General features: G+C 37.0%; 2 protein-coding genes and 1 long non-coding RNA gene across 3 annotated transcripts; 2 read left to right on the top strand and 1 right to left on the bottom strand.

Annotated features, from left to right (window-relative positions):
* The first annotated feature begins 1,073 nt into the window (after positions 1-1,073).
* On the top strand, positions 1,074-4,976 carry LOC149623099 (uncharacterized). Its single transcript, XM_089853209.1, has 9 exons — positions 1,074-1,509; positions 1,583-1,777; positions 1,839-2,092; positions 2,154-2,298; positions 2,366-2,495; positions 2,556-2,721; positions 2,780-3,611; positions 3,674-3,791; positions 3,870-4,976. The coding sequence occupies exons 1-9, from the start codon at positions 1,217-1,219 to the stop codon at positions 4,131-4,133; spliced, it is 2,397 nt and encodes a 798-aa protein (XP_089709335.1). The 5' UTR covers positions 1,074-1,216; the 3' UTR covers positions 4,134-4,976.
* LOC149623098 (uncharacterized) lies at positions 4,251-6,461 on the bottom strand. The gene is made up of 3 exons (XR_016374902.1): positions 6,411-6,461; positions 6,212-6,342; positions 4,251-6,144 (listed from the first exon to the last, which is right to left on the bottom strand). It is a non-coding gene; the product is annotated as an uncharacterized LOC149623098 (long non-coding RNA).
* LOC149623097 (uncharacterized) lies at positions 6,187-11,576 on the top strand. The gene is made up of 4 exons (XM_089853211.1): positions 6,187-6,359; positions 6,443-6,656; positions 10,010-10,742; positions 10,804-11,576. Exons 1-3 carry the CDS (start codon positions 6,266-6,268, stop codon positions 10,062-10,064), a joined length of 363 nt encoding a protein of 120 aa, XP_089709337.1. The 5' UTR covers positions 6,187-6,265; the 3' UTR covers positions 10,065-10,742; positions 10,804-11,576.
* Positions 11,577-12,222: the final 646 nt, after the last annotated feature.

Below are 12,222 nucleotides of genomic sequence, written 5' to 3'. Positions count from 1 at the left end.
GTTTCAGAAAATACGTGTAATCTAGAACACATTCCCAAGTCATTCGTTCATGAAGGCCGATGAGAACCGTATTAATCTTTCGCATCCGAAAGCTTTCTTAGGCCGCTGCCAACTTTAATCAAGGCCTGTGCGCTTCGCCTATTTTTATTTTTCGTTTGGCAATTTAAGTTGCCGAATTCTCTCACCCGAAAGCGCTGCGTGCAGGAATTTGAAATGTTCATTTTTGCTCATGTTTCAAACGGAATTTTTCCAGAACTTTGAGAGAGAAGGGGGCCTTGGTAGAGCGGCAGAAAATATCGGCTTGCTAATTAATGAGTAAGCTATAAATTTAAATCCCAATATGATAATTTTTAGAAATAAGCAAAATAGAACCGCATTTTTATGTTTGGGAATTCGTAATAAAGATTCTGAAATTGGAATTTTTATGGTTTCTTTCATTTTAAATACTTTTATCAGTGAAAAATTAAAATCAGCTAGTTTTAGGAAATAATATATTTATGGATGCCCCCTTGAAATTACGGCCTTATCATTTTCAAATTAATAGATGTTCCCTTATTTCGGTCTAGCTCGCAATGTCCTCTCACGGTAAAATAGAGAGAAAATAAGAAGACGCGTTTCTTAAAAGTCGTCCCCTTCGAAAATACCGCGCACAGGCCTTGATTAACGTAGGCTGCGGTTTATTGGACTAGCTTAAAAAAATATCCTTATTTCCCAGACTGCTGTTTGGTGGCGTGATCGAGTGCGCTGTGGTTTGGATCGTGCGCTTCTGAAATGGGCGATGTCTCGAGCTTGAAGGAGAGAGGAATGGAGTAGTAACCTCCATATCTATAACGTTGCAGTCTGTACCTACGTCCTACGGCAACGAATTCCTCCCAGCATACTCAGCGTTTAAGTGTCTTAAAAAAAGGAAGCTAATTCTCATACAAATACAGTCGCGCTACGCGGCAGCACTTAACAATCCTATCGAAGGGTACAGTGGGGGACATTCATTGCCGCAACTCACCTATCATCACTACCGCTCCATAATCCGCTCTCCCTGTATCGAGTCCCGCCAAGGAGTGGCCCGACAGGCAGTTGTTGTTGAACCTTTGCCGTGACTGGTGATTGCGGTTGAACCTGAAAGAAACAGTGAACACGCGTTGTCTTTTTTAGGAAAGATGATTTGCTAAGTTACCTAGTTTATTTTATAATTTAGGGACTTTTTTATAGTATAATTATGAAGTCATTTTTGAAGCCAATTATAATTCAAATTTTCTTACTTTGGATCGCTGTGGTAATCGCTCAATTTAAATGGCAACCTCGGGACGCATTCGACGATATCCAAGAAAGAGTTGCTAGAGTTAATCCCGATAATTGTAAAGTTATCGACGTCAATCAACTTTTTCTTCCATCCGAAACAATATCTCATATTCCAAATATCAGAAGATTGGGTATAGATCCCGTTTTCCCCAATAGAAGTAACATTTTACACGTGCAAAATATGGCTATGTCCAGAGCGTTTTTTTACAGGTACGATATACGCAGTACTGCGGCCTAAACCCCTTCGATGTAATTAAAATTACTACATGGTTGTATTTTATAGCTATATCCTTCAAAAAGCTCCCGACGCTGAAGAACCTGGTTTCATGTACTTTTTCTTATCGGCAATAGCGGATGTTGCTGCTAATCGTTTCATAAATAGCAGTGCCATATATTTTGCGCCCAATACCTCATTCACTCCATCCTATAAAGGTTTCTTCAATAAAACAATGCCCCTTTTTGGTCCCAGAGCTTTTAGGTAGCAAAACGTTGACTCAACAGTTGGATTTTAAGCTATTAAATACATCGTCCTTATACAGATCTGATGATTTTTACGACCCTTTCCATCTGGAACGTATCTCAACCTTAAACACCATTGAAGCCAAAGATTTAGGAGCTGTTCCCGAAGGCTCTTTAAGTTCAAATTACACTCACGATCAGTATATGATCAACGAATGGTATAGCGCTTGGTTACCGGATTACACAAAAAGACAGGATTCTAAAACGACGTACACTGTTCAAATTACTCATCTAAATGGAACAAACGAAACCTTTGTTTGGCACGGCCCTCCTGGTAGATAAAGCCCTTAAAGACGCCTACTTTGGCCAAACTAAATACCGCTTTGCTTTTTTAGCCGCATCCGATGTTCCTGGACCCATTAAATGGATCAAACCGTATTTTGATTGTGGTCGTTCCAATAAATGGGTTTTCGGAGCATCCGTTCCAATTCCAGATATTTTTCCCAGGCATACCGGTTGGAGACATATTGAAATCCCGACGTAAACAAACCAAAAAATATTTTAAACAGGAGTACAAATTATAATAATAATAATGTCTCGTTTCTAGATACGTCGCCGTAGCAGTTATGGAACTAGATTTTGATCGAATTGATATTAATCAGTGTCCATTAGGCGAAGGAAATCCACCGGGAAATTATTACGCTTCTACAGATCGTTGTAGAAACGATACGACCGAAGTAACTCGGCTTCTCGAGAATATTTGAAATCAGTTTATTAAAATATATCGAATATTATAGTGTGAACCCATTGACGGTTACGGTTTTCGAAGAGGAGGTTATCAGTGTCGTTGCAGGCCTGGTTACAGATTACCACGCGTGGTTCGAAGTCCATTTTTAGGCGAAATTGTCGAGAGAGCGACTGAAAGAGAATATAAAAAAGGCTTTCGTTGCGAGAGAATTTCTTGTACGTAATATAGCGTGACGCGTATCTGATGCTCATTATTGATAAACCTTTTTTTCAGACATGGGAGTTTTGACTCAAAATCTGAACAAATTATCGGACGCGGAACGATCTCTTTATATTAGCCGTTTTCGAAGTAGAATCACGTTCGACAGCGTATCAAATGGAAGCAAAATCGACCCAAACACCGTTACAAACTTCTTAAAAAAAACCGTTAACAAAAACACTTGCGGAGAAGTAAGGAAAAATTTTCCGGAATTGCTTACACTCCGACCAGATGTTGCTTACGGAAAAGAGGATCAATTAGAGAACGAAGCCAGAACCGCGGTGAGAACGGCCAACTTCATCTCGTCTTTTTTGCAAATTGTCGATCCCAAAGATTTGTTCGCCGAATTTCGAGTTCCAGATCGTTCATTAACCCCTGATCAAATAATAGGCGAAGCTTTAGCGGCTGTTATTGGAAACGAAAAGATTCAAGGCTGCGGAATATCGTTTGATCGTAATCAATTCATCAATCGTACCTTATTTTCGCCTTACGCTTATCGTAAAGAACGAAACACCAGAAGCTATTTTGTCGAAGATTTAGCCCGCCAAACAGACCCGGAGAATCTTTACCTAAACAGCGAATTATTTCAAAGTCTTAAAACACGGTGGGCTACGAATACGGATGAATTAGAAACGTACACGACCAAGATCGAAATTCGATATAACTCTTCCGGGAATTCAAATATAAAATACGATCATTACCCTTTACAATATAAAGCCGCTGAAATGAGACACGGTTATTGGACGGCACCGTTTTTCGACTGTCAGGGATTGCATAATGATTGGCTTATTACGTACGCGGCGCCATTTTTTGGTTATGACGTCATTAAAAGTCGATTGGAGTTTAAGTAAGTACGAATGTATTAAAATGATTAACGTTCGGTACATTTTTATTAACAATTCTCAACAGGGGAGTCGTTACCGTTTCTATGAAGCTGTTAGAGTTAGATCTGATTCAATGCGACGGCGATGAATATACACCGAATGCTTTCAAAGACACTCATAAATGCGACCGAGCCTCGTCTAGAGTACGTTTGCTAGGCGTTTTTTTCTAATTCCTTTTTGAACGATGTCTAATTTCGGTTGCAACACCTTTTTCGCTTCAGTGTGTCCCAATTCAAGGGCGCGGTTTCGAAAGTGGCGGTTATAAATGCGAGTGCAGACAAGGTTACGAATACCCGCTTAATGACCCGATCACGTACTTTGACGGACAAATCTTAGAAGCCGAGTTTGAAAAAATGCTTGATGATGGACCCAGTCGCTTTGACACTTTACATTGCAGGATTGCGGGAGCTCAAAACGTCGTAATCTCTTTAACCTTAATTACCGTAACTGTGTTTTATACAGTTATTAATATAATATCACTTTAAGAACACGTCACTCATAATCGCCAATCATATGAATCATGTTTTTAAGTTTTTTACACATTCCATTTTTTACTAGGGTTAGGCTAAGGGGGTCACTGGATTTATGTCCTATAAGAAATTTTTCTTATTTCCGGCCCTGTCTAGGGCAACACATTTCCCACTTTCTGATTAGTTTATTCTCTTGACACGCGAAAGAAATTTTTATTGTTCTTTGTCTGGGAATTGACTGTTGAGACAAATTCTTCTTAGACATACTCAATTAACGTATCCCGGTATTTAGTATTATGGTCTCTATAATATCAAGAAGTGATATCTAGTTTATTAGGGAGAAGGTGTAAATTCGCCTCCACATTTCCAGCTTTATCTCCAGTCCAAACGTAGCCTGTCCGGACTGTTAATCCCCGCCCCGCCTCTAAATTACAACCAGCATCTCATTGGTTCTTGAAAACTGTGCACATCAGCGCGACGCGAATGAGTACGAAAATTGCTTGTATTTTCCGACTGAGGAGAGGCAGCGAAATAGCCCGGCGGCCTCCTTTTACGTCCCCCCCCTGTATTTTGAAAGGGAGACTGGGACTATGGCGCGGCGCGAATACTTAGGCATCTTACACCTTCTCCCTAATAAACTAGATATCACTTCTTGATTATATACAGTAATTTTTGTAAATATCATGGTATTCCGTCCATTTTAAACAAGAAACTCATATTTGCAAACAAATTTTTGTAAAATTCTGCCAAATATATATTTTTTTTTTAAAAAATCATGGCAAAAAATGTTTTTAAAAACAAGATGAATTTTTATATATAATAAAACCAAGAATGAAATAAAATGTTTTTGTTGGTCAAGGTTTCTGATATTTTTTCCTGTCTTTTATATTTCTCCGCAAGCAACACGTGGGACCTGTAGTCCTTAAAGGGAGGGTGAAGTGGAAAATCTAGTAATTTTTTTTATCGATTCTTCTACTAATTATCAGGCCATTCTGCATAATGAAACATTCGGGAAATACAGTTTCCGAATGATATTAAATTTCAAATTAAGCTCAGATTTTTAATGGATAATTTGAAAAATGGACCTCCGACCAATCACGCTTAAATTTTATCAAATCTCCGCGCTATATTTTAGTCGGCATGGAGCGTGCCACGAGAATTTTGTTAACAAGAAGGCCTGGCTATCGGCGGGGAGTTCGAAGGAACCCAAAAGTAACATTAAGTTCTATGGGAGGACTCGAGGAGGTAGGTTTTTGGGCCAGATCCTTTGTCCTATTCATCCAAATGACCTGAAATTTTAATGAGACGTGTGTTTTGACGTGTTTTATATTATTCTAAAAAGGATTCAAGCTTTTAAAGTCGATAGAGTTTTTTAATTAAAATTAATTTCCAATGTCAAAATTGTAAATTCAGTACTTATAACCGTTTTCCTAGATAAAAAACCCAACCCCATCCTCCTTGTCCAAAACATGCCTTTTAGAAAGTATTAGATTATACAAGATTGTACCAGATTGTCTAGACCATAATTAATTAGTTTTACTTTAAGAAACCAAGGAACGCTTTCGCTGTAATGTTTGAAGCTAGCGCACATGTCGGGGAAACTAACCTTAGTATTATCAAAAGTATATAATATTTCTCTTCGAGAGAAGTGTACCACAAAGCGATTTGCAACCCGATTATTCTTACAGGACACCCTATTTATGGGGCGGCTAAACCTATAGCATCTTCTTTCTTCATTACTATTTTTATTTTACTAATTTTCTAATTAAGAACAGGAATAATTATTCCAAAAACAAACAAAGATTTTGGAATATATTACACTTTTAATTTCAGAACTTTTATTTGATCTAGATCAACGTAAAACTGGGTCCCCTGTAAAATGAATTAACTTTCATAGGAATTAGTTTAATTATTATGATTTCAAGTTTCAACCTATTAGACAAACATGTTTATAGGGTGGTTTTCCAGCTGTAGGAATCCATAAACTCCAGTACCACTTTTTAAAAGTGGAGACAAGTGTTTTGGGCTGTAAATTATAATTAACTAAATTATTAATTATATTAGAAAATAGAAGCAATAAAATTGAAACGCACGCTCCCGCCATATTTTGAAGTCTGCCTAACTTCAGCAGCGCCATCTAGCGGTCCATGTTTGCAACCAATAATCCTATTCATTCTGGGTTCTTTTTGGGGCGTTTTCCAAGACAACTGGCTGCTGCGAATTTCTGTGCGATCTTTGCTGGTAAATATTTTGATTTTATTTATATTTTAAGGGTTAATTTGGATTAAATACCAAAGTTTTATCGCAACCGATCGGAAATTAAGCGTCGCAAGTGGAAAATTTACGCTTAACCGTGCCAAATACGTTTGTTAATTACGACCAAGGCTTAGTATCCTATGTCTTTTGTGGAACCACGTTGGGGCGTTGGGTTGGCGCACTACGACCAAGGCTTAGTATCCTATGTCTTTTGGAGCCGCGTTGTCTTTTTGGGTGTTGGCCTGAAGCCTCTTTCAGTGGGGGCTACAGAGATCTTTCCAGGTAAATATTTTATTTATTTAAGGGTTAATTTAGATTAAATACCAAAGTTTTATTGCAACCGGATGGAAATTAAATTGTTACAGGTGGAAAATGTATTCATAAACGTGCATAATAGGTTTGTTAATTAAGACCATTGTCTGTTTGAAGAAAACATTTAACATAGCCTTAGTTGATTTTATTGGTTACCAAACATAATGCACTTTTGTTGCTTTGGTTATTGGCTGTATATTGCCCTTAACTGAAGCATAGCCCACTTGATCACGCTGGCTGCACGCGCTATAGAAGCCCGCTCAATCGACCCTAAAAATGAGAATAACATAGGTTCGGTCTAAAATTCAAACCCGTCTGGTTTTAACAGGGCCGTCTATGGGAGGGGACGAGTTTTATCAACGTTTTTGACAATATTAGTGCATCTACTGGTTCAAATCTCTTGAATTTTTAATGAGACGTGTATTGAAAGGTTTGATATTATCCTGTAAAATTTAAAGTCTTCAGCTATAATAGTTTTTTTTATAAAAAATAAAAATCATCACATAGTAGAGAAATTGAAGGATTTATTTCTCTACTATGTGATGATTTTTATTTTTTATAAAAAAAACTATTATAGCTGAAGACTTTAAATTTTACAGGATAATATCAAACCTTTCAATACACGTCTCATTAAAAATTCAAGAGATTTGAACCAGTAGATGCACTAATATTGTCAAAAACGTTGAAAAAACTGGTCCCCTCCCATAGAGGCCCATGTTAAAACCAGACGGGTTTGAAAGTTTAGACCGAACCTATGTGACGCGCCGTATTCGCGAGTTAACATGTAAAAAAAATTGTTTGGACGGGCTTCTAGAGCGCGTGCAGCCAGCGTGCGTGATCAAGTGGGCTATGACTGAAGCAAGTATAAAACCTTTAATGGAAGGTGTATTACCGCCGAAATGAGGTTTTTAAGGAACTGTAGTTCTCTAAAATGTTTTCAATTAACAAATCTATTGGTGTAAATATGGGTGTCTGGCCCATTTGTTTTCAACGTAACAGCGCTATTTGTGTAGTTACTACTACAGGGTTGCCACAGTACCGGGAAAAGTCAGGGAATTTGAAAATTTTCGTAAAAGTCAGGGAATTTCCCTTGCATACTGACTTGAAAGTGTGTAGTCATGGTCAAGTAGGCAGCTGATGATAAATAATTAAATACGGAATTTTAAAAGGCTGCATTCTTACGTTTCTGTTAGTGTAGTGGTCAGGGAAGTTGACTTTAGATGGTAAGGGAAAACCTGGAAAAGTCAGAGAATTTTGAAATGAAAAGTCTGTGGCAACCCTGTACTAGTTAGCCCCAGGGGCGATCCCTTAACTTGATGAATTTGATCAGGGAAATTTGATGAATTTAGTCAGGGAACTTTGATGAATTTGATCAGGGAACTTTTATGAATTTGATCAGGGAAACTTGATGAATTTGATCAGGGAAACTTGATGAATTTGATCAGGCAAATTTGATGAATTTAGTCAGGGAAATTTGTGGATCGAATTTGAAGTATTTAGTTAGGGATGATTGATATATTTAGTCAGGGAAGTTTTATATATTTAGTCAGGGAAGTTTTATATATTTAGTCAGGGAAGTTTTATATATTTAGTCAGGGAAGTTTTATATATTTAGTCAGGGAAGTTTTATATATTTAGTCAGGGAAGTTTGATAAATTTAGTCAGGGAATACCTGGAAAAGTCAGGGAATTTCATTCCAAAACTATTTTACGAACCAGAGTAACATGATACTGCATTAGTACGTGTCGCTTGGCAAATTTCGGTTTGTAGTTGGCAAAATTAGGTGGGCTCCCCTCCCCCCAAACCTTGTCCCTTCGGAACGCCCCTGGTTAACCGTTTCGAAATGGCTTCCTGGAAATATTTTAGAAGTTTATTTTGGCACACAGTATTTGTGATTCACATTTATGTCGTACTTATTCTAAACATTTGAAATTAATCTTATTAATTGCGCATTGCATTTATTCCTGGTTTTACTAGTCAATCTTTTTGGTCGGTTTAAAAGTAATTCAAAGTGATCATTTAATTCATATTTCAAGATTGACTCTAAACCGTATTAATATTTATTTTTCTAGTTACGTTAAATGATTTGTTTGAAAGTAATGTTATTCAAAATACTCAGGGCCGGATTAAAGGGGGCGGACTGAGGGGGCACTATCCCCGGGCGCAAGGTTTGTTGGGGCGCATTGAGTTTCCCATCCAACCTTACTAAAATCTTGGGGATCGAGTAAATAGGGGCCAATTAATTGAGAAAAACTTTCGCAAACATACGCCCTCTATAGGAATAGCATTACACCCAACTTTGGAGGCTCGTAACTCTGGTTCTACTAGAGATACGGGGATGTCCTTTGAGTATGTTATAGTCCTATTTGCCCCCCATACAACCATACTAAAAACTTGCGGATCGGTTAAACGGGCCAAGTAATTGAGGAAAATATTTATAAACATACCCCCCCTCTATAGGAATAGCATTACATCCAACTTTGAGGTTCATAACTCTTGTTCTACTAGAGATGGGAAGATGCCCTTCGAGTATGTTTTAGTCAGGGCCGGATTAAATAGGGGGCGAGGGGTTACTGGCCCACGGGCGCAACGGTTGTTGGGGGCACATTGGGTTAAACTATTCCCCCCTTAGCAACATTTGCTGTTCCTTTTTTTTCGACTTAAGGGGGCGAGCATTATCTCGGCCCCCGGGTGCAAAATTGCTTAATCCGGCCGGAGCCTCCGAAATGAACTAGGCCCATGCATGTCAAATTTTATGTGGGGAAATATCCAGTTTGTTAAGGAAAATATTTTCACCATATATGTGTACGAGATGGCGCTCACATTACCGTTGTGACAGGGGTCTTCCTTAAATTATCGTTGATATTTTAGGGGTCAGTCATAAAATTTTATGATTGAGAAAAGTTTCATCCTAAAATTAACGTAAATGTTTTTGGATCTCTTCACTTTTTATTGAATCATATGGTTAGAATAGATTGTATGAAACCATGATTCTTTAAATAAAATTAGATTTTAAATTATTTCAATTAAAATAATTCAGTAAGAGTAATAAAACCGTATACTTACAATCCGCGACCTTGGCCCAAATACTTGAGCTGTCGACAGGTTCACGGGGTTGAACTTTGTTTATTTTACGGTCGTGTCAGCGGCCCCAAGCGGGAAAACACGGCGAACTAAATTAGTTAAAAAAATATTCTCGCTTCGCCACACGCATGGGCCTAGTTCATTTCGGAGGCTCCGATCCGGCCCTTAAAATACTTTTGCCATTTAAGCTGATAATAATTTTAATTTGTATTTGATTGTTTGAATTTTATTTTTTATAGCCATCATCCGTTCATCCATTTCCAAGGGAGCAATTTATGTTGGATTCTAGAATGAATAACGCATTATTTAGCAAAATGGTACGCAATATTAATCAGGTCAATAAACCCAGTACAATACCATTCTTAATGCAGGTCTACACTTTGGTTTTATCCGTTGAAAGGGAATCTCATTACCAAAACTATTTAGACAGCGTGTGAGACATTTAGGCAATTATTAGGGTATTTAGTTTATTATTTATCATTCTATTTATTGTTAGAAGGGAAGCGCTTTGTGTCCTTTAATTTTTAGGGATTTTTCTTTTCGCCAGGACTTAAATGAAATCTTACTTATGGAATAGGTGAACACTGGTCCTAGCCCTCCCTTTTAAGAATAATGAACGCGTAATCAGGATTTCAAGGGTGAGATTCCCTTTGCGGTATTAAGGTATCTAGTTTATGGTTTCAATTATAAATATTTTTAGGGGAAAAGCGTTTGGCAACTCGTTGAGGGAGTTTTGTAGGATCTAAATAAATTTCTGATTTAGGTTTAAGGTAGAAGGTTGCTTATACGCTTTGTCCTTTAAAAGTAAACACTATTTTAAGCGGGTTTAAGGCGAGGCTTAGCTTTTTTTGGTATTCTTTCCCTATTAAAGTTACGAGCGTGCCATTTATGCTAAATAATCGTCATTTGTCTTATGCCGAAACCTTAAGCGTCGCATCATGCGAGAATACTCGAGTGGATTTTCGTATTAAGGTAATTAATTTTATTCGTGTGCCATTTTTTTCCAAATATTAATAAGAATTTTTTTGCGCAGGAACAATGGACGTCAGCGAGTGGACTTTCATTGGAAATCCCATGCTAAGGACGACGTTTCCTGGTTTTGGGGGCTCCACAGCGGGCTTTAGTTTAAATTTAACTCTTCCCGAATATAACAGGGACTTGTTAAATTTAAATTGGGCCCGCAGGCCTGACGTTAGGCCTGGTAACTTGTGTTCAATAAAAAGTTTCGTTATTAGACTAGGGCCAAAAAAAAGCAATCGATTTACTTATAACCATTTTTTTGACCTTTTTTGGCTTCTTTTTTTATTATTTTTAAAAAAAATTTATTTTTTTTTATAAATTTCTACTAAATATTTTATTTTTTGAATAAAAAATATTTTTAATGACATTCTTTTTCTATTTTATTAAATAATAAGCCTGAAAGAGGTCAGAAAAAGCTCCCTAAGTCCAGACATTAAAAAATTTAAACCAAGTCTAGTATCGTAAAAATTTAAAGTAAAGAAAGAACGAGGTTTAAGGCAAAATTTATTGAAGTTGAAACAAAAAAACCAAGTGTTTACAAAAATTTCGAACAAAAAAATTATTAAAGAGTTTTGTAAGTTAAAGTTTGAACGCAAAAAAAATAATAAGTAGTTACAAATAAACTTTGCAAGCAAAAAACTAAAAGAAGTGGTTACATGTAAAATTTGCAAGTAAAAATGATGTTTTTCATGTCTTCTAGCTTCTATGATATTCTCCGTATCTTCGGGTCAATGTTGAGAGAGATAGCAAGTCCGGAAGAAGACATCGTGTAACGGAATCCAACAAAGCTTGTCATCAGGAATGATACGTAGCAAGTCCAGGGCCGGATTAACCATTTTTTGGGCCCTAGGCAAGGCCTTAGTTTCGGGCCCCAGCCCCCCAACACACCACAGTTAAAGAGAATCCAGGAGACATACTTTTTTTCATATCTTTAAATGACTTAACACTTAACTGCATATTTAAATTTATTTTTGAACTCGATAATTAAATTCCTTTCTTTCTAACTCAAAACGCGTTTATCAGTTATCTCTTCATACTCTATGAAGACATTTAGTAAATCCTTTTCAATATACCTACATCAAAGATACGGAACTTAATTTTTCCTGGGCTAATGTGGTTCTTACGTAGTTTTTCATTATTTTTTAAAGTTGAAAAGGATTTTTCGCCACTTGCATTGCAAACACAAGTAAATTCTCAAAATAATTTCTTAAGTTTGGTGGTAAAGTTGAAATGATATTATTGGTACGAATGAAGCAATGATGAAAGAATTCTGGGTTTTTGCTTTCTTCATTCTTCACGAAATGCTTGAAATGTAGCAGTTCGTTTTCAAGCTCTTCATAATTTAAATCATTGCAATACGAAAGTTTCTGCCAATTCTTGGAAAGCTCCAGAGAAAGATTCATCGGGGGCATTAATGTTAAAAATAGGTTTG

This window comes from Phalangium opilio, unplaced genomic scaffold (genome assembly GCF_054372755.1).
Source record: "Phalangium opilio isolate 3A_F unplaced genomic scaffold, DU_Popi_V2 ptg000113l_1, whole genome shotgun sequence".
Classification (NCBI taxonomy): domain Eukaryota; kingdom Metazoa; phylum Arthropoda; class Arachnida; order Opiliones; family Phalangiidae; genus Phalangium; species Phalangium opilio.
This window is presented reverse-complemented; position numbering and strand designations above follow the sequence as displayed.

Bases quoted from the DNA above. Each gene is read 5' to 3' on its own strand.
- LOC149623097 (XM_089853211.1), top strand. From the start codon at position 6,266: ATGTTTGCAACCAATAATCCTATTCATTCTGGGTTCTTTTTGGGGCGT. The intron at 6,360-6,442 runs GTAAATATTTTG...TCGGAAATTAAG, and splicing joins TTTCTGTGCGATCTTTGCTG to CGTCGCAAGTGGAAAATTTA. The intron at 6,657-10,009 runs GTAAATATTTTA...TATTTTTTATAG, and splicing joins GGCTACAGAGATCTTTCCAG to CCATCATCCGTTCATCCATT.
- LOC149623099 (XM_089853209.1), top strand. From the start codon at position 1,217: ATGAAGTCATTTTTGAAGCCAATTATAATTCAAATTTTCTTACTTTGG. The intron at 2,299-2,365 runs GTAAACAAACCA...TCTCGTTTCTAG, and splicing joins AGACATATTGAAATCCCGAC to ATACGTCGCCGTAGCAGTTA. The intron at 3,792-3,869 runs GTACGTTTGCTA...TTTTCGCTTCAG, and splicing joins GCGACCGAGCCTCGTCTAGA to TGTGTCCCAATTCAAGGGCG.